General features: G+C 51.5%; 1 protein-coding gene across 3 annotated transcripts in view; it reads left to right on the forward strand.

Annotated features, from left to right (window-relative positions):
• Positions 1-25,152, forward strand: part of LOC122382876 (sodium- and chloride-dependent GABA transporter 1-like) — a 34,785-nt gene that overhangs the window by 6,387 nt on the left and 3,246 nt on the right. Inside the window, exons 1-14 of one of the 3 annotated variants that reach the window (XM_043368755.1) lie at positions 2,654-2,791; positions 7,223-7,431; positions 7,759-7,897; positions 10,687-10,818; positions 19,424-19,525; positions 19,983-20,166; positions 20,501-20,633; positions 22,290-22,424; positions 22,803-22,906; positions 23,174-23,298; positions 23,569-23,681; positions 24,049-24,186; positions 24,497-24,700; positions 24,927-25,094. In XM_043368755.1, the coding sequence (XP_043224690.1) occupies positions 7,333-7,431; positions 7,759-7,897; positions 10,687-10,818; positions 19,424-19,525; positions 19,983-20,166; positions 20,501-20,633; positions 22,290-22,424; positions 22,803-22,906; positions 23,174-23,298; positions 23,569-23,681; positions 24,049-24,186; positions 24,497-24,700; positions 24,927-25,094 (1,776 nt within the window). In that variant the 5' untranslated portion in view covers positions 2,654-2,791; positions 7,223-7,332. Of the gene's footprint in view, positions 1-2,653; positions 2,797-7,222; positions 7,432-7,758; positions 7,898-10,686; positions 10,819-19,423; positions 19,526-19,982; positions 20,167-20,500; positions 20,634-22,289; positions 22,425-22,802; positions 22,907-23,173; positions 23,299-23,568; positions 23,682-24,048; positions 24,187-24,496; positions 24,701-24,926; positions 25,095-25,152 lie in introns of those variants that run through there. The other 2 variants (XM_043368757.1, XM_043368756.1) reach the window with 2 other exon arrangements.

A 25,152-nucleotide genomic window follows, 5' to 3' on the forward strand; every position in this document is an offset into this window, starting at 1 on the left:
GCCGATAATGTAGAAACTGGCATTTTGTACCCTTGACCTGACCTTGACCTGACAGCTGACCTCTGACCTACTTAAGCAAAAAAATTGGGCTCTTAAGATCAGCCTTGTTGAGAGCTTTCGATTGCCGTTTTCGCCGTCTTTCTACGACCATCGGTTCGGAAGTTAGACAGGGGGCAGAATCTGCCCGCCCATGGGCAACTTTATTTCCTACGGGTAGCTCCACCCCATGCAGGAGCAGGCCCGTAGCCGGGTGCGGTGACCGTCAGGGGGTTGAGTGGCCTGTCAACGTGATGGGCTCAGCCCCGACGGGTCACCAGGGTGCCCGCCCAGACCAAGAGCTCCCCCTAGTTCCTATCATTCTTTCGGCTCTGAAGACTAGAAGGGTCTTCTTAGACCGAAAGAGCCTGATTCAACGAAAGAAAAAGAAAAGAAAAAAGAAACGGATTTAATATGTACTGAACAATATCTGTCCAAACATTCAAAGTTACCTTATCCAAACAGTGTTCTTGAGTCGACGCACCTTGGCATAATAAAATGCGATGGTGCCAAAATTGATGCTCGGGAAAGTAAGCGTTTTTACGAGTCATCAAAATGCCTCCTTTGTGACGTTCGTCTTTTCCCAATGATCATTGTTTGACCTGGACACTTGACATTTCGATCCATTTGTTGTGACTTTTGACCATCAATCGCTCGCTTTCTTTTCCTAGAAGCTCTATGTTATTAATTCGTAATTTAGAGTGAAACGGCAAGAGAGTTGCAAGAACTCCTGTCTCGATGGAGCATGTAGAGAAAACCGAGTGGTTTGGAGAGGGACCGGTAGTTTGATTAGTAAGAGTGGTACTATGAAATAAGCTTGCTGAATGCCTTTCATATCCCTAACCCTCGCCGGCACAGGCCATTTTGAGTCCTTCGACGGCACAAGGGGGGGGGGGGGGGGGTTGGTACGACCCCCCCTCGCGTTTGGCCCCTGATCGAGCTAGAGCTTCGCGGAAAAAACGAGCGTGCTGCCCGTCACGAGAGGAAGCCGATGATACCCAATTTTAAGGTCCTAGGTCATCGGGTGACCTTCCAGGTCAGGTCAATGACCCGAAAACCGGGAAAATCGGGACCTGTTAGAAAGTCGTAAAGTGTGGCTGCTATGTGGTTTTCCGGGGTGCTGATCACGAATATCGTGTTAGTTTTGATCAGAGATGATGTCTTTAAGCATTTAGACCAGGTCGGGTCAGGTCAGGTCAGGTCAACCGGTAGGGGTTGTGACGGGTATTCGTAATACGTGTCAACGGCCTCGGACAGCTTCGTAACATGTTACGAAGGCACCAAAACTACTTCGTAAATGTTCAAATGGTTGATAAATTCGAATTCAGCTCCAAAAACTAGCCTGGAAACATGTAAAACTCGAAAAAGTGAACCGAGGTCACCCGAGGTCACCAAAGGTCAATGACCTGACCTGACCTTCAGGTGACCTTGACACCCACCCTAATGCATGGGAGCAACATCAAATCACATGTTTGAACGTTTGAAACCACGAAAAGCTTGCAAACGCGCGGCTAATGCGAGCCGACATGCGCCGATTCGCGATTTCGGCCAAGCATGGTCACAGAAAAGAGGTCACAGGTCAAAGGTTATTGGGGTCAGGGTCATGAAATTTTCAGGGTAGGTGTAAAATTGATCAATGCGAGGGTACTGAAAGTGTCGTCGCGATCGGCCGCTTTTTACGCGAGTTATTCGCGAAAAACCTTGGGGGGGGGTTGCATCAACCCCCCCCCCCCCCTGTGCCGGCGAGGGTTAATTTGAGGCACCACGCAGCCTTTCGACTTATCGGATGTATGCGGAAACTAAGTATGATCAAACTATAATGCTATCGAGGTCATAATCCAAACATATCCATAGTAAATGTTTCTTACGGAACTCAGACAACTTTGTAGGATAAAGGTGTTTGTGTTTGTAAACAGACGTCGAAGTTCTGACGCGCTCAGCTACTTGGCGGCAGCTCTTAATGTGAAGGACGTACGCCAGTCGATAGCACCCTTCCCGTCTCCTGCCCCACAATTCTGCCCTCCCTCCCCCTCTGGCGCTCCAGATTTCCGGCCATTCCGCCGGTCTGGCCCTCTCCCATCGATCCCTGCGCGAGAGGAGGCCGGCCGGCCTAGTTGGGTCTCCTGCCGTCCGATGGCAGCACCGCCTTAAATCAATAGGCCGGGAAGTTTGATAAAACGGCGCTTTGTAGTAGAACGTGTCTGATCGGGCGTGCTTCTTCAGATCCGATTAAAATCGAGTTTGTTGTTGTGATTTTACACAAACTGGACATCAATGACGCAGTTGAACTCCATTTTCAACAGGATGAGAGAAGACGAAGTAGTTCATTAAATTTGTCAAGTTTAGTGAGCGTAATTCGTAGAGTAGGTATGTGGCTTGGAGGAAAAAGAAACGAAACGGAAAAAAACGTGAGCAGCATCGAATGACTTTTAAGCCCATTAGCTCGCGTAAATCTGTAGAGCTGCCGCTAACACAGGACAAACACCAGGCCTTTTGCAGGAGCTCACAGGCCGTTTTATGACACTTACTCGCCGAGCAAATTGACCGGGACACCCTGTCAATGAGCACTACCGGCGCGCTGCAGGCAGCGGTGGTCGTTTCCATTAGGAGTGGCGGTGCCAGTGGTGGCGAGGCGCGCGGGGCTGCGCGGGCCGGCGGCGGACGACTCTGCTCAGACGGAAGCCGCCTCGGGCACGGTCAGCACCAGGGTGGGAGCTGTCAGGTCACCGCCGGGCCCGCACGACACCCCGATCAGGTCAGGTCAGCGCCATCAGCTGTGCATGGGACTGTGCGGTGAACGTCAGTGTTTGAGAAATTAGTTGATGAGTGTGTGTAGGTGTTTGGACGCTCATTAGTTAAAAGCTTTGTCCATTAAAACTGTTGATTGTTGAATCGTTTCAGGAAGTGGATTCATCGTACCCTTAATCTAGCGGAAAGGGGCTTTCAGATCAATGGCGTTGCATTTTGTGTTGAGGGTGGACCGTTCAGCTACGGCTCTATGTTATGAATCATTGGCATCGTATACGGATATGCATGAATGGATCATTGGATATAGTATTGAAGTGTTGATAAAAATATGCTTTATTTTGAGCCCAATGTAAATTACTCATTCGGTGTCTCATTATGTAAACCAAAGACTAGCTTCTGTCGTTTGATATGATTTAAAACGTTGAACATTGTATGTGCCAAGGTTCAATGGGTACGACTTTGTGCGTACACTTTAATACGCGCATGACTGGGTATATCTCTTGACACGGTTGATTGTAGGGTGAGGCTCTTCATCAAAAACCACCCCGGTCTTATCTTAAAGAATAAAACGATATTTGATAGCCCTGAAAAATACTATCGAACGAGAACTTAAGTTTCTACCCTCTGGTTATTGTCCACGAATAACGTTACAGGTCAGTTCAAGGAAATAGCATCAAAATTAGGCATGTTCATTGTTAACATTTCGTGCTCAGGTGGTCACTGAAGCAGTAACATCAAGTTTCATTTTGATCTAAGTTCTCGGATACCGAGCGGCGAGCCTGGTAGTTTGTTATGGGTTAAATCTAGGCCAGGCTATGTCAAGCTTGGTCACTGAAATGTCGAGATATTTTATGGCATTTATACTTAGGTCATGAGACACATGTTTTACGGTCCATTTGAGTCACACGATTCGAAATCAGTGTCGTTTGTATACCGTTTTAGCCTTCGTACTTGGGGGGGGGGCGGGGGGGGGGGTTGAACGGACCCTTCCTCCCTTTTTCGCGAATAACTCGCGAAAAAGCGGCCGATTATGACGAAACTTTCAGTTATACGCTCGCGTAAATCATTCTTATATATGCCCTAAAAAATTTCATGACGCTGAACCAAATGACCTTTGACCTGTGACCTATTGCTCGAGACTATGTTTGGCCGGAATCGCGATTCGGGGCATGTCAGCTCACATTATCCGCGCGTTTGCAGCCTTTTGTGGTTTAAACGTTCAAACACGTGAAATGATATTGGTCCTATGCACTATGGTGGCTGCCAAGGTCACGTGAATGTCAGACCAGGTCATTGACCTTAGATGATCTAGGTTAATTTTTTCGAGTTTTACATGTTTATAGGCTAATTTTGAGAGCTGATTTCGAATTTAGCAACCATTGGAACATTTACGAGATAATTTTTGTGCCTTCGTAGCATGTTACAAAGCTGTTAGTGATGGTTGACACCTACTATGAATACCTGGCAGGACCCCTACTGGTTGACCTGACCTGGCCTGACCCGACCTGGCCTAAATGCATGAAGACTTCATCTGTGATAAAAACTAGCATGAAATTCGTGATTAAAACTAAAAAATAATTAACAACCTCACATTACGAAGTTCTGACAAGTCTTTGATTTTACCGACTTTTGGGTCATGGACCTGACCTGCAAGGTCAACCAATGACCTAGGACCTTAAAATTGGATATCATCAGCTTCCTTTTGTCACGGACAACATAGTTTTTTTCCGCAAAGCTCTGCCTCGATCAGGGGCGGAACGGCAAGGGACTGGGAGGCGGGCGGGTCCTACGGACCCCCATACGTTCGCGGCTGGCAAAACACCAATACCGGCGAGCGTTAACCCGCGAGTTACTGGGGGGGGGGCGTTAAACGCCCCCACTTTTTTCGCCGGGCCATAGCATAAAAACGGCGCGCCGCAGGCGCGCCAAATTTTGGGTATCTGTAGGGAATTGATTGAAGTTTATTGTGACAAAGTTTCAAAAAAATCGGTCGGAAAATTTTTGAGATATCGAGGTTTTAGTGACGTCATGATTTCTGAGTTTTCGACCAAAAACGGCATATGTTCAAAAAATCATATAAAATCACAGAATAGACATACAGACATGCCGTAAACGCCATTAGACTGCCAATACCATGAACAATCAAATGGCTATCTTCGATTATTGATTATTGCTCCGCATTTTCCAAAATCTTGAACTGAATCTTGGCAATTTCTCGTGACTACCTCACGACCATGATACATGCATTTCTTAAATTTAACTTTTTGAGCCAAACGCGTACACATATGCTAAAATGAATGGCCCCATCGTGTTCTACGCCCCAAATTACCCATAAAACATGTGTCACAGGCTGCGAATATCAGTTTTGATTTTCGGGGATATGTGCCTACCCGGTTGACCTGACCTTGACCCTGACCTATGCTTGACTGACCCCTACATGGAGCTGACACTCTTTTAGACCTTATATGATGCATTGTGCACCGTTTTGACAGAGTTTATGACGAGAGGCGCCCATTGCGAAGTCCTGAAGTCCATGCTACTGAAAGCCCGATTTCAGGTGTTTGACCTGACCTTGACCCGACCTGTGACCTCAAAATTCAACTTTAAAGTACTCATCTGAAGCGTCTCGTCGCGTTCTTTCGTTTGCCGCCTCGTGCGTTTCGCTGCGCCTATTGGTTCTCGAGTTATCGTCTGGGGGCGTTTAACGACCCCCCCCCAGCAAACGGTGGGTGGCGAAATACCCCAGCAACTGCCGGGTTAAAGGGACCTTCCCACATTAAAAAAGTTAATAAATGGCATAAAAGTGATGTCCCGTGGTTCAGAAAGATGACAAATAAACATTTACACAATTTCATTGAAAAATATTCACTGGTTTTCAAGATACTAAACTTCATTTCATTTATTGAAAAGAGCCATTCTCGCACATCATACCTACCTATTGTGTTTTTTTTTTTTATGGAAAATAACGAAAATGACAACGCTTTTCAGTAGGTAGGTAACTAGAGCATCATTGTTAATGTAAAAAAACGTAATACAATCAGCAGACAGCAGCGGACAGCAGACAGCAGACGCGCAATCGCACACAGTCGCATACTCACATTGTTCAGTCTGGAGCCTCCAGACTGACAATTTGAGTGTGCGACTGTGTGCTGGAGGTAGATGGACGAGGGGTGGCCGCTCTGGCGGCGCCCGAGCGGCGGCACAGTGGCGTGCTAGATCATTATATAACGCCGGCCCATGACAAGTAAAATGGCGGCGTCCCATTAAGTCATAGACCGGGGCACTGGCGGTAACTCATCGTGTCGTTAAGCACGCTCGGTCGCCACGCGAGCTTCCGCTACAGTAGACAGCTCGGCCGCCAGTTCAAAGCGCTCATCAAAGCCACACCACGGCTAACCTCTGGTATGTAAGAGGGTCTAACTATTCAAGTCCTTTTCTTAGCGATATAATATCTCAAAGGCAAGTGTTTCACTATCCCGCTTTGATTTGTGGTCTGCCTACGAGACAGAGATCGGAAGATTACCAGTATCAGCTGGAACGGTTACACTAGCCACACTAACAAGGAGGCACAATATTATGACAACCAAGAGATTGTTGATCTTTCTCGGGTATGTTGACAGGCGCAAAGGAAATGGACAATACGAGATAAAGGGGAAAGGATAGAAAGAGAGAGAGAGAGAGGGGGGAGAGAGAGATAGAGAGAGAGAGAGAGAGAGAGAGAGAGAGAGAGAGAGAGAGAGAGAGAGAGAGAGAGAGAGAGAGAGAGAGAGAGAGAGAGAGAGAGAGAGAGAGAAAGAGAGAGAGAGAGAGAGAGAGAGAGAGAGAGAGAGAGGGAGGGAGGAAGAGAGCGAAATATTTACAAGCTGGTAAAACGCCAATAATTTACGTACCGTACTTGAATGCAAAAACGCCGATGCATGTCTGTCTGTTCGTGTGTAATCATCATCCTCAGCCGTTTTGAGGATTACCTTTCAACATGATGTTATCAGGATTTTTTGTCTTTTCGCCGGCAGCATTCTTTCATTCTTCCCTCGTTAGGTGTCAGGGCAAGCATTTTTTTTTCAATTGCTAATTATTACGATAATGTTTTTCCACAAAGGCGTTGTGATGTCTCCCTTTATAGTGAACGGTCAGTATTCATAACATTTATGATTAAAGATGTTTTATCAGCATTCTAAACAGCATCGCCTTTCCCGGGCACCCCACAAAAACATCCAGCCCAGGAAAAATCGCGTCTCTCCGTCTGCCGAGCGCCGGCCTTGGTCGTCTATCCGAAGGCAATGTCTCCATAAATCCTGCGTTAGCCCGGCGCGGCGGCCGGTCGGCGGCCGTTTTCGCCTCGCTCGTAGATCGATGTCGCTCTGGGGCCGTCCCCACAGTCGTTGCCGGTGCGGTGACGGCCGCGGCAGCTGTGACCGCTCGCCGCTCCTCTCCCCAGGGAGCGCCGCTAGACGGGGCATGAGCGCGTCCGGCTGCGTCCCGGCCTACCGCCGCTGAGAGAGAGAACGAGCACACTCCAGCGTCCATTCTCCAGCAGCGGCAGCAGCGATGGGCGACCACGGCCCGCAGAAGCTGGCGCTGGAGCCGCGCCCCTGCGTCACCGCCCAGCACAGCGCCAACGGCACGCCCCAGACGCCCAGCACACAGGTAACGGATAGACACATGTCCGGTGATTAACTGAAGCTTGAAAGAGCCCCTAGATGCGCAGGCTTTGAGGTGGTTTAATAGATTTGGTATTGTAGGTTTTATGTAAGTACTTCGAAACAGAACATAAGACTGCTAGCTGAGCCTAAAGGCCTTTACCCTGTTGCACCACAATACGTTGCATATATACATAGTTCTTGAATTGTTTTGCTAACACCAACAAACGTGCTTGAGATGGCCCTCCACCATTCCACGTAGCTCCTTTTTCATGTTTCCAGAAACGCGCATCTGCCCCTGACCTGAACTTATGGTGTGTCTCCTCGATCGCAGGTCATATCGTTGAAGCCCGAAGAGCCGGAACGAGAGACCTGGTCGGGCAAGCTGGACTTTGTTCTCTCGGTTGTGGGCTATGCAATCGGCCTGGGAAACGTCTGGCGGTTTCCATATCTTTGCTACCGAAATGGCGGAGGTGAGTGTTCAGCTTGTAGTCGGTAAACAGTTAACTCACCCCATGTTTCTCAAACGTCCAAAGAGCGGATCATGTTAAGGTAGCTTGAAATACGCACGATTTTGGACACGATTTTGTGGCGACAAGTCGTGCCATTTTGTGCCATTTTGTGGCACGAACTGGGAGGCCCCCGCACCGTTCACGACAAGTTCACGCATAGTTCACGACGAGTTCACGGCGACCTCACGAATAGCTAGTTTACGAATGGGCGCATTGAGTTTGCGCATTTCGAAATTCGTGAAAACTTGGACACCTCATATAAATACAGGTCATATAAATAATCACAATGCGTCATACAAATAATGACAGCCCAGTTCAGTCCTTTGGAATGGGGAGTAGTGTCCAGGAAGACCCCGCACCGAAGAGAGCGCAGTAGTCAGGCAGTATAGTCGTGAACTACTCAAGAAATCGTCATGAACTACTCGCGAACTCATAGTAAACTGCTCGTGCCATGTGCAAACTATTCGTTACGTGCGTAAACTAGTTATAAACTATTTATGCCATAAATGCGTGAAGTATGCGTGACGTGACTGTCTCAGTGCAAATGGGAGGGTAGGTGCGGCCGTGTTGCGATGCCCACCATTTCGTGAATATGTCGCAAATTACCTGTGAACTCGACGTGAGGTGTCCGTGACCTATTTGTGGCAGTTTGTAGTTCGAGCAAAGCGGAGACTGATGCGTACTCATTCGTCAAGTATTTATTCGTGAAATCATCGTGAACACAACGTTAGAACTTCCAATAATTACCTTTCAAACGTCTTGTTGTACTCGGTTCATGTATAACATCTTCGGATCTTCGTTCCAATATAATCTTTTCCTCTTTCTTTTTCCACCTCATTCTTTCGCCGTCCCGCTTCCACGCTCTAAACACCAGGAGCGTCTCGCGTTGTCCTTTCTTTTTATCATCACCATGGCGATTTTCTCCGTTCCGCTTCTCCTCCCATCTTTCATCGCCCCTGCAGCTCTGCCCAGAGGTCGTCTCGCGGATGCAGCCTGCAGGGCGCCTGCCCCTCCCCCTGCCCCCCCCCCTGGGCGGCTGGGCGACAGACGCGTGTGAGATGCCGTATTGATTGGGCCGGTGTGGGCCTCGGAGGGCGCCGCTGGTGGCTGGCAGGCTGGCCGCGGCCGCTGCCGCCGCCTCCGACCCGGCGCTGCTCTCCCGGCGACCTGGCACCGTGCCAGACGCCGCCGCCGACGGCCGGCGGCCCTCTAATGACCTGGCGCGAAATTTAGCGCGCCACCGTGAAATTAGTTAAGTGACGAGCTCGTGAGAATATGAGCCTAATTTGTGTGCAAGGGAGGCTGATAAGCTGCCTCCTAACCGCAGTCTGTCACCGACTACAAGTGAAATATTTGTTTAGGATGCTAGAAGGCCTTTACGTTTTTATCAACATATTAGGTAGACACTTTAATCCTCGCCGATCCTATCGGCTTTCTACACACTTTAGGTACACACTTTCAGGGAGGTCGGTGGAACCGATCTCACCATTTCTCCCCTAATTGAGCTAGAGCCTCGCAGAAGAGAAGACGTGTGCGCCGTTACAAGACGCAGCGACTGGTACTCGATTTTAAGGCCTCAGGCCAGCCGGTTACCTCTGATGTCAGATCAAGAATACAATGTATGGGCCCGTTTTTTGCAAATAATTTCACCTAAAATGATCGCAGGGCGTGGTTTTGGCACCATCGTGTTTGTCATGATCAGGCTCGTCGAATATTTTTTTTGCGCAGGCCATCTTAGGGGGTTGACCTCAGGTCAAGGCCAGGTCACAGTCTCTCAGGTAACTAAGCTGGTCGAAGGAGACGTTATTGCGTGTCATTCGATTCGGCAGGTTTTTCTGAGTCCATTGATGGCTTTCCCGACTCGCTAGCTCAGAGGCCATGTGACCGCCCTGACCTCAGATGACACTCAGGAAAAATCTCAGATACACGAGTACAAGATGCGAGGCCTCGGAAGGTTCACGTCTCATAAGTTGCATCTTCCTGCAAACGCTCCTCTGGCACTGACGGCATTACGAAGTTACGACATTTCATGACCGTTCAGAAGTTCAATTATTATAACGTCATAACTCATAGGTCAGTGACTTGACATGACCTGAAAATGTGGTTGTTGTCACAAGATCTGGCTTGAATATAGCATTAGATATGCAAGATTACAACTTCCTATAGATATCGCGCTCCGACTTTTTGCGGAAAAAAGTCAGGGGCTGGCAACCCTTCCCCACCACCGGCTAGGGTTAAGAAAAGAATCCATTGAGAGCCCTGTGAACAAATGAAGTTTCCATGAAGATGAATAAGACTGTAGAGTGTACCTATGTAGATACAAACTGATAGGATTCGAGTGCAATATTTTCAAAGTTTGGTGGAGATATCATAACGTCAGTATTCCTAATTTGAGGTCGTCGGTGCCGTTTTGCTGGACTCGCGATTTTTGCGATAATCTGCGCACCTAATCCCTCGGGAACTGTACTGTCCATTCCCACCTGCTCCTCCAACAGTGGCTAATTAACACATATTTATCATATTTGCAATACATCTTAGTTATCCATGCTGCTTCCAATACCGACCTTCCTCCATCTTTTCGCGTATTTGTGAACTGTAGGAGGGACCTCTGCTCCCGTAAACATTACCCGTGGACTCTGAGAGACAAACACCTCGCCATGCACTGCTGACTGATGATCGTTGATATGCTTAATAGCCCCTGCATGCAGTTATGTACTCTGACTCTGACTGTGTCGTCCCTTCTGTCGCAGGTGCGTTCCTGATTCCGTACCTGCTGACGGTGGCCACGTGCGGCGTGCCCATGTTTCTGCTGGAGGTGTCACTCGGCCAGTACCTCTCCATCGGCGGCCTCGGAGTGTGGAAGATATCACCTGCTTTCAAAGGTGAGTTCAACCATCGGTTCAAGTGTCAGCCGCGCTCGACCTCCCCCCCCCCCCCTAAAAAACCGGTAGTCCTCATACAGATGGCACTGCTGGCTGCAGTTTAGAGGGTGTTGAGACTAGTTATGTGAAACAGACAACTGGTTAATCAAGTTCTCCTCACTTTTTCCATTGAGGTATTCCTGCTCTTCATCTGTTCAAGCGTGCATCGGCCTTTATCTTGTCATGGAAGCTTGGTAATGTCGATCAAACTGATGTTATCCATGGTCAATATTTGGCGTTGCATTGCCAATTCGGTTCCCCAATCACTGGCTATCCGTCAACCCGACTAACTTTTATTGGACGTCTTTCACTAGCGCTCAAGAAATGCAGCTTTGCTGACTGAATCAGGATAAGCTCAATGTACCTGGCGGTTTATTTTCGATAACAGCTTGCAGACATATAAATCGTGATCAACGTAGCACAAACAAATGATGAACATGTCGAACTGTAGTGTCGAACAAAAAAAATGTCCAAGAAGTCTAAATACGACTGATACGGGTTTGGTGTACCTATGCGCTCTGCCCGTGAAGAAAGGTGTTATAAAACGCTCATCATTTCAGCATTTCTCAACACACAGATAAGTTCAGCATTTATTGGAGCTGTTAAACTGCCAGAGACGTTTCTTTGTCTTGATTTTGTTCGTCAATGATTGTCCTTATGTTCGACACCCTGATGCTGTTCAAACGAAAATATTCCATCCTCTCTTCATTTCCCGCCGTCTTGGGCCAACTTTCAGCACCTTGTCCTTATCCTCTCCAGTCACCAAAGTGGGCGTCACCTCAGCGCTTCCCGCCCCGCGGCGGCGCGGCTCTGAGTCCGCAGGCCGCCCGGGCAGACGCCGTCGGCTTCCATTCGGTATTAGGGTCCCCTAATAAAGTTTAGTGGCCCCTCTGGAGTGTGAACTGTGAAGACCAGCTGGGTCGGAGGTGGGTTGGGGGAGCGGCAGTCCGTGGGGAGGGGCGAGGGCGGGGAGGGCGAGGGAGGAGACGAGAGGACAGACGTCAGTCAGTGAGAGGGGACGACGGTGACAACAGAGGCGGGCCGCGAGTGGCGCGTCTGGTGGCGTGATTGCGCGTGTGTGGTAGGATAGCGTGCGTGTGCTGGCATCACGCAGCCTTTATCGTGCACGGTACGGTGGTGAGAGCCAGAGCGGGACGCGGACCATGGACTCCGCGCAACACTACGGACCCGGCACCGTTGGAATGGCAGGTGGGTCCGGTCCGCCGGTATCTGCATCGTAACCACGTGCTGTGTGCAGTGTCGGCTGTATGTATCGTGTTCGGCGACTGACCTGGGAATGTTAGGTCAGTTCGGTACGAGGCCTGGCAGAGGCCGGTTCGGACAGAGGCCGGTTCGGTGAGGCCGGTGCGGACAGAGGCCGGTTCGTGAGGCCGGTGCGGACAGAGGCCGGTTCGTGAGGCCGGTGCGGACAGAGGCCGGTTCGTGAGGCCGGTGCAGACAGAGGCCGGTTCGTGAGGCCGGTGCGGACAGAGGCCGGTTCGTGAGGCCGGTGCGGACAGAGGCTGGTTCGTGAGGCCGGTGCGGACAGAGGCCGGTTCGTGAGGCCGGTGCGGACAGAGGCCGGTTCGTGAGGCCGGTGCGGACAGAGGCCGGTTCGGCGAGGCCGGTTCGGCGACTGACCTGGGAATGTTAGGTAAGTTTGGTACGAGGTCTGGCAGAGGCCGGTTCGGACAGAGGCCGGTTTGGTGAGGCCGGTTTCGGCGACTGACCTGGGAATGTTAGGTCAGTTCGGTACGAGGCCTGGCAGAGGCCGGTGCGGACAGAGGCCGGTTCGGTGAGGCCGGTGCAGGCAGAGGCCGGTTCGGTGAGGCCGGTGCAGACAGAGGCCGGTTCGGCGAGGCCGGTTTGGCGACTGACCTGGGAATGTTAGGTCAGTCCGGTGCGAGGCCTGGCAGAGACGGGTGCGGACAGAGGCCGGTGCGGTGAGGCCGGTGCAGACAGAGGCCGGTTCGGCGAGGCGGTTCGGTGACTGACCTGGGAATGTTAGGTCAGTTCGGTACGAGGCCTGGCAGAGGCCGGTTCGGACTGCGGCCGGTTCGGTGAGGTCGGTGCGGACAGAGGCCGGTTCGGCGACTGACCTGGTAATGTTAGGTCAGTGCGGTACAGGCCTGGCAGAGGCCGGATCGGCGACGGACCTGGGAATGCGAGGTTCGCACGGCGGGCGACACGACGGGGTCTGAGGCCAGAGCGGCTCGGCGTCGGACGCTGGTTGCGGCGCCAACGGGCGTCGGTCAACGGGCGCGGCACGCCGCAGACGGCCTGTCACCGTCTGGGGATCCGCTGGTTTATGTCCACAGCTGGTTTATAAGCGCAGGTGTCCTTTTATGGCAAACCGTATCCAGCGCCGTCCGGGGCCGTCGCGAGGCGTGTTATATGACCGTGTTGGGGGACCGCCGCGCCGCGCCGGGCCGGCCGAGGCGGGGCGGCGGCTAGGCGGGGTCGCCGCCCTCGTTGGGCTCGGACGGTCGGCTGGGAGGAGGAGGGGGGTCCCGAGGGGGAGGGGAAGGCGAGACGAGTATGACAGTCCTGAGACAGTACAGGGACCGTCGTGCTGGCGAGCGAGTGGCCCGGGTTTCCCTGCCGTGGGTTATATGACCGTTGGGTGACCACCGCGCCGGGCCGGTCGCGGCGCGGCGGCTCGGCGGGGTCGCCGCCCTCGTTGGGCTTGGACGGTCGGCCGGGAGGAGGATTCCCCCCCCGCCCCGGGGGGGGGGGGGGAAGGGGAAGGCGGGACGAGTATGACAGTCCCGAGACAATACACGGACCGTCGTGATGGCGAGCGAGTCGACCGGGTTCCCGGCCATGAGAGGCATCCGTGTAACAGTAACGTGCCCATATAGTGGCGGTAACGCGTGAGTTGTTCCGAAATAGTCTGTGACCGGGCTCCCGCCGGGGCCTATGAGGCGGGTCAGCGTTGCTGCATTGCGGTCTGTAGACGGTACGGCCTGATTAGCGTGCCGGCTTCCGATGACACGCTCACTTACTTCGTGGGACATATGAGACGTGCGGGACTAGCAGTGGCCAGCGCGCGGCAGTATCTGGCAGCAGTGAAACGCCTTCATCTACAGTGGGGGCGGCCAATGGCGGTCGGGATACCCCCCTAACCCAGCGGCCGCGTTTCCGGGGCTACGGTGGGGCGGAGCCCCGCAGGCAGGCGCTCGACATATCCGCGCTTCGACGGCTGGAAACGCGTTTGGGGTCGTTATTTTCATCGGTCTTGGACCAGCGGTGCGTGTGGGTTGCATGCATGTTAGCGTTTTACGGCGGCCTGCGGAGCAACGAATTCCTTTTTCACCGATCACGGACGGGGTCTACGATATGGCGATGGGTAATTCACACCCGTTGGCATCAAGAATCCGGGTCGGCATTCAAACCAGCCGGCTGCGTGGACCGTCGACCTACGTTGAGCTCCCCACAACGGGCACGTCTACCTGTCCGGTGCGGGCCATGCGCGTGTACCACCAGGCAGGGGCTGCGGCAGACGGGGCGCCGCTCTTTACCCTGGAATCGGGGGCAGTGCTCACGCGGCGCAGTTTGAACAATATTTTTCGCCTCGCGCTCGGACCCGGGTTCTCTTCTCACTCCCTAAGGAGTGGTCTGGCCCAGACTGGCGCGGCGGCGGGTGTGTCCGACTCGGTACTGGACTGACTGGCGTACGCACTTACTTTGTGGGACATACTATGTATGAGACGGGCGGGACTAGCAGCGGCCAGTACCTGGCAGCAGCTGGCAGCAGTGAGATGCCTTCATCGCCTGTGGGCTCGGCCATTAGCGATCGGGCTGCCCCCCCCCCCCCTCCCAGCGGCCGCGTCGCGGGAACGCCGAGGCGGCGGGCCGGCGCATTGGGATCGTTGTTGTCATCGGCCCCGCGCTGGCCGCTGGGCGTCAACGGGCGGCGGTGACGCGAGCGGGCCGCCGCTTACAGCTGGTTATGACCGTTGGCCCCTTTTATGGCAGGTCGGCCCTCGGCGTCGGTCGGGACACCCTCTGGGGCTCGTGTCCGTGCACCTCATGTCTGTTGGGGGTGTCACGTGACTGACTATTGGAGTGTCACATATATCTGTGGGCTTCGGGCCGGCGCCCGCCGGCAGGCTCGGAGCGAGTGTCATATGCCTGTAGGGGGAGCGACGGAGCGCCCCAGGCGGCACCGCGGCCATAAACGCGGCGCGCCTTCGCTGGGCTCGGCCGGCGGGGGGTGGGGGTGGCGGTCCCTACCTGGAGAGGGGATGGGACAGCGGGACGTGTACGGCGCCTATTACGGCTGTTGAGACGGTAGGTACCCGCTCCGATCTATCGCCCGGGGGTGGTGGTCTGGAACACGCCAAGTCTGGGACAAGGAGGTCGGGACGGCGACTGACCTGGGAAGTAGGTCAGTGCGGTGAGTGGCGTGACCTGGCGAGGTCCAGACGGCATTGGCCTGGACAGTGGACAGTTAAGTGTTCGGTGATAAGACCTTGCGAGGTCCGTACGACATGCCCTGGGAAGTAAGGTCAGTTCGGGGACGTGCCTGGTAGAGGTCCAAACAGCGGTCGCCTGGAAAGTTAGGTCAGTTCGGTGACGTAACCTGGTAGAGGTCCGAACGGCGTATGCTCTGGAAAGTTAGGCCAGTTGGGTGAGCGATATGACCTGGCAGGAGCTCGGACGGCGACTGACCTGGGAGTTAGGTCAGTTTCGGTGAGTGGCTAGCCTGGCAGGGGTCCGGACGGCAATGACTTGGAATCTGGGTCGGTTCGGTGACATGGCCTTGCCCGCTCGACATGACCTGAAGAGTAAGGTTAGTTCGTTCGGTAAGTGGCGTGGTCTGGCAGGGGTCCGGACGGCAATGACCTGGGGTGTGTGACGTGGCCAAGTTAGATCTGGAAAGTTAGATTAGTCCAGTGACGTGCCCTGGCAGAGGCCCGGACGGTGACCGACCTGAGAGTTAGGGCGGTTCGGTGAGTGGCGTGACCTGACAAAGATCCGGGCGGCAAGGGCTTGGAATGCTCGGTCAGTTCGGTGACGTGACCTAGCAGGGGTCCGCTCGGCAATGCCCGGATAAGTTAGGTCAGGTCGGTGGCGTGGCCTGCCGTGTGTAAGCGTGTCCCTCGACGAGTCGCTCCGTCGTGTGACGTCCCAAGTAGCGGAATGTTCCTTGTCCCGCGACTTATGGCGTATCCCTGGATATACCAAGATGGTTAAACGTAAGCACGTGCTGATGGCGTTTGAACGATTTGGTTTATTGATGTTTCACCCAAGTGACCGTAATGTTTCATGCTTCTTAGGTATTCTGCGCTTAAAGTATCTGCCTGGGCATCCCCCATGCTATTATCACCATTATTTATATATATATACATAGCTGTGTCGTTTGAATATAAAGCTGGCCAGCCATTTGCTTTAGCCATTTCGACAGACACTCTTGCGACTTCACGTTGAGCACAAGAAAAAGATCCATCGAGTCAAGCTGCCCTGGTGTTTGAGGGGTGTCGATTGACACTGCCCTGGTTTTGAAGGGTGTCGATTCACACTGCCTTGGTGTTTGAAGGGTGTCGATTCACACTGCACTGGTGTTTGCGAAGGGTGTCTATTCACACTGCCCTGGTGTTTGAAGGGGTCGATTCACACTGCCCTGGTGTTGAAGGGTGTCGTTTCACACTGCCCTGGTGCTTGAGGGGTGTCGATTCATACAATTCCTTGGTGTTTGCGAAGGATGTCGATTCACACTGCCCTGGTGTTTGAAGGGTGTCGTTTCACTCCGCGCTGGTGTTTGCAGGGTGTCGATTCACAATGCCCTGGTTTTTTGAAGGGTGTCGATTCACACAATTCCCTGATGTTGCAAAGGATTCACACTGTCATGGTGTTTGAAGGGTGTCATTCAAACTGCCCTGGTGTTAAAGGGCGTCGATTCGCACTGCCCTGGTGCTTGCGAAGAGTGTCGATTCATACTGCCCTGGTGTTTGAAGGGTATCGATTCACACTGCCCTGGTGTTTGAAGGGTGTCGATTCACACAATTCCTTGGTGTTTGCGAAGGGTGTCGATTCACGCTGCACTGGTGTTCGAAGGGTGTCGATTCACACTGCCCTGGTGTTGGAAGGGCGACGTTTCACACTGCCTAGTGTTGCGAAGGATGACATTCGTTGGGTGAGCACTGCGCCTTGTGTGATGGGCCACCGGGCATTCAAATAGCACTTTTTCTACTCTCGAGAACCAGTCCTTCTGGTAGCTTAACGAGGAGAATCTGAGTGTGCCAATCTCCTACCATTACCTGTCGGTTCCAGTTGGGGCTTTTGGTGGCGGATGAGGAGCGCAACCGAAAAATGGGTGAGTACGGCCAACAACAGCCAAACTGGAATGGGTCGCAGCACGGGACACAGTAGCGACAGAGAGGAAACACTAATCGGTATTAGGGTCCCCTAATAAAGTTTAGTGGCCCCTCTGGAGTGTGAACTGTGAAGACCAGCTGGGTCGGAGGTGGGTTGGGGGAGCGGCAGTCCGTGGGGAGGGGCGAGGGCGGGGAGGGCGAGGGAGGAGACGAGAGGACAGACGTCAGTCAGTGAGAGGGGACGACGGTGACAACAGAGGCGGGCCGCGAGTGGCGCGTCTCCCACCCCCCATCCCCAACGGCGCCAATGTCCTCAGCATTGTCTCCTCCGTCTCTTTTTCGTTTTTTTTTTATTACTTCTCTCCCCCTCTCGTCCGACGTCGTCTCACCCACGGTTGTGGCGGATGAGGAGCGCAACCGAAAAATGGGTGAGTACGGCCAACAACAGCCAAACTGGAATGGGTCGCAGCACGGGACACAGTAGCGACAGAGAGGAAACACTAACCATCAGTTCTCGGCCGGTTTTGCTGCCGGCCGTCGAGCCCAGGCGAGGGCGGCGGCTAATGGGTGCCGGGCGACGCCACGCGTCACTTTATGGTGACGTCGGTGCAGTAATGGAGACAGCTGGGAGAGCTGCCACCGGGCAGATAGGCGCGCGGCCGCGGCGGCCGGAATCGGACCACCGCCAGCGACGGCAGCGAGAAAGACGAGCGTCGGAGACGACAGCCCGACGGCCGAGCCGAGTTAGAGCCGGCGGAGACAGGGTGGAGATTGGTTGAGGCCGAGTGGGATCAGCACAGCGCTGAGGAGAGATGGAGGTGGCAGCGGACGAGACGAAAAAATGGATAAAGGCACCGGGACCAGCCGGAAGCATTTGAGAACGGGAATAGATCACGCGGAGGCTCGACCGATAGAAGAGCTGGGGTTGGCTGGAAATCGGCGATTGGTTATAATTAAATGGTCTGAAGTAGATTTTGATCATGCAATTAGAAGAAGTGGAGCACATTTGAGTCGACTGATGAGAAACTTAGACAAATGGCCAGCGCAGAGAGAGATGAAAACATTTGATTTGATTGGTTTAAGCCAGTTGGACGGCCTGCAAAAGGAAGGAAAAAACGCCTCAGGCATAGACTGAAAAATGAAAGCAGTGACAGGAGGAAAGCTGACTGTCGGGTGTATGCCTATGTCACATTTACATAGATACAGAGAGAAAATCCGGATATGAGCTGTGGCATAATTCGCCCGTCACCATCTGGTCCACCCATTGGACGTTTTCATGGCTGTCTGGCTGGCGGTGACGCTGCACTAAGGCCCAGCGCAGCTGCACTACGGCTCAGCTCAGTGGTGGCGCAGTGGCGGACCGGGCCCGTATTCCTCCAGGGCAGCCGGTGCGTTGGGGTTTGCAGAACGGGGGGGGGGAGCGGGCTTGGGGGCGGCATGAGTTCAGCGATGGGACAGCTGGGGCTGCAGGATAGTGACTCAGGGGTAGCGATGGGTCACGAGACAGGGAGGGCTCAGGGGCCGCGGGGCTGTACTGGGAGCTGGAGGACGGGGAAGGGGGCTCAGGGGTCGCAGGGTCTAGTAGTCGGAGCTGCAGGGGACTCGAGGGCAGCGGTGAGGTCACGATGGGCTGTAGTGGGATCTGCAGGATGGGTGGAGGGTGGGATGGGGGAGGGAGGGAGGTCAGGGGCAGCTGGTCTGTAGTGGGAGCTGCAGAACAGTGGCGGGGGGGGGGGGGCAGGGGTAGCGGCACGGAGAGGCGCCCGCCGGGCGCCAGCTGTCGCTGACGGCGCTCGGCCGGCGTGGATTACCGTAACCAATTGGCAGCGTCCGCTTCCGCTCCGCCCAATACGCTCAATCAGGCCTCACACCAGCCTCTTTCACATTCACATCGCGCGCAGGCGGGCGCCGCTAGTGCCGCTAGACACCAGGGAAATGCAGAAAAGGCTTGGAAGGAAAAATAGAAACAGAGAAAGGGTGGATGACTTTAAGGCTGGAATGGTGCTTCAGATGGTAAAAATAATACTGCACTGCAAGTATTGGTATATAATGATCTATGGTGCAAGGAAATAGGAATAATAAGATAAGTAGCTCATGACAAAGGAACGTCATTATTCTTACCATATGTCGTGTCCTACCTATATAACCGCAATGTTCAGCGCATGCCGTAATTACCTATGTTTCAGTAGCCCTACGCATCTTGGAGGTCACCAGGCTGCTGTATCATGTTCTGTTTTCTTTTACAGGGGTGGGCTACGGCGCCGTTCTGCAATGCATCTGGCTGGACAGCTACTACATTGTGGTCATGTCATGGGCGCTGTTCTACTTCTTCAACTCCCTGACAGCATGTAAGGATGCGCGAGGGCGTCGTGGATTAACCTCCGACATATAACCCCGATATAAACTCCGATATTACAGTCATACTCAGGAGTTCATGCTCGACATTTCGATTCGACTATCTCATATTTGAGAGGGGCATCGGCCTCAAAACTGTCAGAAATGAAGCAGTACGTTAACGCTTTCTTTGTTACCTTCTGACTTCTGAGCAATTATTTATGATCAAATTGATCCGTGTGATCAAAGTGATATGATCCTCAATGCTTCTTGTATCTAAAAAGCTGATCACCGTTTTTTCTTACTAACTCGATTGTGCTCGAGCTTGATTGCTTATTGTTGTCTAAACAAACCGTTTTCCATTGAAGAAAAGTGGTTCGATTAACGAGATATCACCCCTCCCTCGCTAAGCTGCGGGGGAGTTAGTTCTTTAACGAACGCCGGTCTACCCTATTCCCGTCTGTGCTGCAGCGCTTCCCTGGGGCAGCTGCGGCAACTACTGGAACAAGCCGACGTGCTCCAGTCCCTACACGAGGAAGTCACTAGACTGCTGGACGGAGCAGATCAACAGCACCTTCAACTCCACCTACTGCATGGTCGGCAAGAACGCCATCCTCGAGAAGGACCTCAGCGATCCCGTCCGAGAGTTCTGGGAGTAAGTGTATATAGTTTTTTAGTAATTGTTCAGAATTTCTTTGGATGCAAGTGCTTATAGTTTCTTTGGAAATAATTGTTCAGCGTCTCTTTGGTTGTATGTTCTGAGGGTTTTTTAGGCGTAAGTGCTCAGCGGGAGTATGTAGGTGCTCAGAGTTTCTTTGGGAGTAAGTGCTGACAGTCTCTCTGGGAGTAACTGTTCAGAGTTTCTTACAGAGTAACTGTTCAGAGCCATAAAAAGATGTTGAGATCGCACCCAGCGACGACCTGCCGATGTCTGGCGACCCCCGCGGCGGCGGGGTACCGCTGTGACCGGGCGCCGACCTGTGTTACAGGGGTCGGACCCTGAACATCACCGACGGTATCGAAGAGGTCGGTGAGGTGCGCTGGGAGCTGGCCGGAACGCTGGCACTGGCCTGGATCATCTGCTACTTCTGCATCTGGAAGGGCGTCAAATACACCGGCAAGGCACGTGCAGATGTTCCTAAGTGCATTGTTTATTTTTTTCAAAATCGTTACAAAACGTTGTAACACGTGCCTTTTAGACGTCTCTAGTAAAAATGTCTACAGGTGATGACAACCATTTTCTTGCCCTACATATACGCTATTAAGATTTTAGACTTTTAATAATTTAGCTTGTGCGCTGCATTAAATCATTAGAAAGCCGTTTCGTGGCACGACCATAACTCCACACTTCTTGTGGTGAGAAACAGGATGTAACAAAGTGACGTATGACGCTGCTTTCAATCAATGGGTCCAAAATTGTTTTTACTTTTTACTAACGACCTTATGTCTCATTTACCCAGTGGCAAGCAGGTCATGTACGCCGATGACATTCAGTTTATTGAATCTGATACGGTTTCTAATTTGGACGACCTAAAACGGCGTATGGAGTGTACTTTGGAGGTGGCTCTCCGATGGTACACCCAGAACAGGCTAAAAATCAACCCAACTAAGACTGAACTTTTGCTAGTAAAGCCGCAGAGAAAAATATGTAGTGTAAATTTTACTATTGACTTTGGCATTTGCGAAATTAAACCTAGTCACGAGATCAAAATTTTAGGTGTGTTCTTTGACTCTTCACTGACCTGGGAGAAGCAGGTGTCGTTGGTGACCCGCCGCTGCTACCATGTACTAGTCGGCCTATCTAAGTTGAGACATAAGCTACCGTATGAAGTAAAAAAGATGCTTATCGAGGCCCTTGTATTCCCCCACATAATGTACTGCTGTACCGTCTGGGGAGGCTGCTGCGCAACCCAGAGGCGACGTGTGCAGAAGGCCATTAACTTCGCGGCGCGCATTGTAACAGGACTGTCTAAACGCGACCACATTAGCGCAGCTCTGGAAGCTCTCGAATGGCCGAAGTTTGACAAGATGTTGGAGGACCGAGACATAGCGATGCTGCGTAGGATTCTCTCGTCGGATGCGCCGCCATCTCTAGCTGGACTCGTGATGCGTCGCTCTGATGTGAATAGGAGGCTCACTCGCGGCACATGTGGGGATCAGCTGGACCTGCCTAAAATTAGAACAGAGCGAGCTAGGCGTACTTTTCATTTTAGAGCAGTAAAATCGTGGAACGGTCTCCATCGTTAGCTTTCTGGCAAACAAGCTGTGATGTATTTTGTGATGATTTTTTTTGCGCTGCTCACTTTTATTTACTTTGTCTACTTTTTACCCGCGTATTGTGCATTCTTAACTTCACATTTTGCCATCTGAGTATCTTACTGGTACAGACAATTCTCTTTACTTTTATACTTTGCGTCATTCTTATTGATGTGTGTTTTATACCCACTTGTAGTTTTATAGATTGTGAATGATTGTATGACGAGAGCACTGAAAAACCATTCACATGGAGGACTCAATACATGATTGATTGATTGATTGATTGATTGATTGCTTTGCCTCGTTTCCGTGGGTTGTCTGGTTTTATCCGGTTAGCCGGCAGACGGGCATAGCTCCGGCACATGTGCAGCTTTGCAGCTTAATTGGACTGTAAGCAAGGGACTAGCAGTCGTGTACAGTCGTAGATGTTACAGCCGTTTTAATGGCGTTAGCTAAGGCACTGAATACGCATCAATGCTCTCCGCCTGTCGCTATCACCTGACGTCATTCTCTGTTCCACAGGTTGTGTACTTCACGTCACTGTTCCCGTACGTGCTGATGTTCATCCTTCTGATTCGAGGTGTTACCCTGCCGGGCGCCATCGAAGGAATCAAGTTCTACGTGATGCCCGACATCAAAAAGCTCAAAGAAGTAAAGGTGAGAAGATAGCGGTAACTGGGTGCTGTTACTCGGAAAGCTGGAAGTTATTATTCTGTCTACCGAGGTTAAAACCGCAGCCGTCTGAGGTGTTTAAGCATATCAACTCAGTTGTGTGGGTTGGGGAAGTTAATTTCTTACTTAACTTCTTACGGAGGTGGGGAGGGAAGTTTCGGGTCCCCGGCTGGTTTTCCGCTCTGTTCGAAATACTTTTTGCTCAGTTAGAGGGGACGGTGAAAAGCTCATGACATCCATAACAATAGCAGCTACTCTATCACCAACGGCAGCGAAGACATGTTGTCGATAAATACCTGACATACCTGTCTGCTCAGGCCAGGTCAGATTCGATTGCAACGACGGACTTGTGTCCCATTTCAGGTGTGGATCGATGCAGCCACCCAAGTGTTCTTTTCCTACGGACTGGCCCTCGGCTCGCTAATCGCTCTCGGCAGCTACAATAGGTTCAATAACAACGTCCACAGGTGAGTAAAACTTTTCACGCACTGTTGTGTCTGATCTCATCACCAGTTCGATCGAATGAGATAAAATATGTGGAATGTGGGGGGGAACTATACAACTTTGCTTTATAGCAAAACTGATGCAACCGGCAACGAAAAACTTCATGCTACAGTAAGGTTTATACATAGTGCGTACTTTGCTATATAAATTGTTTTCAATGCTGAATTTCCCTATAACTATGCGAGAGGAAGAGTTAACGTGACATTTGAATGTGTGCGTTTTCTCGACAGAGACGCGATGCTGATATGCACAATAAACACCTGCACATCGATATTTGCCGGCTTCGTCATCTTCTCCGTCATCGGATACATGGCCACCGTCCAGGGAAAATTAGTGGAAGAGGTGGCGAGAGGAGGTAGGTCCGAGGGACTATCGGCGGCGAACTTTCCATCGGTATAAAAAACAACAAAACATGCATTAAAAAGTTGCATGAAATGAACAGTAGATATAATTCCACGTGGTGGTACAGAAGCATTGATTTTCATTTCCTAAGAAATGTCCTGAACTTTGAGAGACATCAGCACGACATCGCTGATGGCATGTTGCTTTCCCAATATGTAGAGGGTCATAAACTGTGACGACTAATGCAGCAAGATCTCAATTGTTATTATATTCTTTTTTACAGGGCCGGGGTTACTGTTCCTGGTGTACCCGTCGGCCATCCTGGAGCTTCCTATCAGCCCGATGTGGTCGGCACTCTTCTTCCTGATGGTGCTTATGCTCGGTCTGGATTCTCAGGTAAGATGCAAGCAATTTTCCACTTACACCTTTGTCGGAATAAGAGAATTGACGAAGCGGGAAACTAACGGGCCTACCTTGCTGCCTTTTCATTGCAGTTAATGGAAACCTTTGGTTCATTTCATTGCTATAATTTTACATAAAATTTCACACATTTGTCTTTACGACGACTTCCGCATGTTAAGTGCTATATACTACACATACCATCGCGACCATGCCAGAGCTTGTATAATTTATTGGGCTACATCTACACGCAATTTTCATTTTCATTTTCGTGCAGCTAACAAGAGATCATTATCATTTACTCTCTGCAAGCTCACATCCACTGACCAAACCTGACACCATCGTTTGCTTTCACTGTCCACAGTTCTGCACAATGGAAGGGCTGATTACGGCCATTGTGGACGAGTTTCCGTTTGTCCTCCGCCGTCCGGGCAGAAAGGAGGTGTTTATCGCCGTCTACTGCTTCTTGTCGTTCCTCATGGGGCTATCCATGGTGACACAGGTACGATACGTGGATGAACGCGGCCTAACAATGCCGTCATTGTTGCCGACTAGCCTTCTTTTTTATTGTTTTTGCTTTTTGTTCTTATCTTGCAAGCTTCACCAGCCTACTGTTATGAGTTGGACGTCTATATATGACGTCTATATATAGTTATAACTATGCAAACGCATTTCTAACCTAAACAGATTTACGTAATAGTGCTCACAGTTTACCTATGTGTATTTCTTTTGTTAATTGCATATTTTTTTTTTCAACTTGTCATCTGATAAATGTGGATGGATAGTTTCATGTTTTTTTCATTCTTTTTCAGGGTGGAATGTACGTGCTGGTAATATTTGAAGATTACGCCGCCTCCGGTCTGGCTCTTCTGACTCTCATCTTCTTCGAGTGTATTGCCATCGGCTGGGGCTTTGGTGTGAACCGCTACTTCGAGGCCATCAAAGAGATGGTCGGCTACTATCCGTTCCTGTGGTTCAAACTCTGCTGGACCGTGCTCTGTCCTGCCGTGACTCTGGTGAGATTAACAAACACTTTTAATCTAACGAAATCAACGCAAACAAATTTATCTGAAAATAGAATTAAGATGCTTTTATGCCATGGATTCTTAATTTTGTTGTGATTGTAAAGTGAAATAGTTCCTTTGACTTCATCAATAGGTAATTCTGTGAAAGGCTAACAATATTCTTAGTTGTGAAAAGTGCGTCCTACACTTTGACAGCTCGTGTTTTGTCTTTGCCCAGGGCGTGTTTCTGTTCAACGTGGTCAACTTTACACCTGTGAAGTACGTGGATTACGAGTACCCGTGGTGGGCCCACCTGATCGGCATCCTGCTCGGCCTCTCCTCCATGCTCTGTCCGCCGCTCTACCTGCTCTACTCGTACTGCAAGGCGCAAGGCACAATGAGAGAGGTGAGCCTGTCCTAAGTTTGCATTTGGATTGGTCAAGCTAGTCCGAGTCAAAATATTC

The sequence above is a fragment of the Amphibalanus amphitrite genome, unplaced genomic scaffold (genome assembly GCF_019059575.1).
Source record: "Amphibalanus amphitrite isolate SeventyFive unplaced genomic scaffold, NRLGWU_Aamphi_draft 000149F_arrow, whole genome shotgun sequence".
In the NCBI taxonomy this organism is placed as follows: Eukaryota; Metazoa; Arthropoda; class Thecostraca; order Balanomorpha; family Balanidae; genus Amphibalanus; species Amphibalanus amphitrite.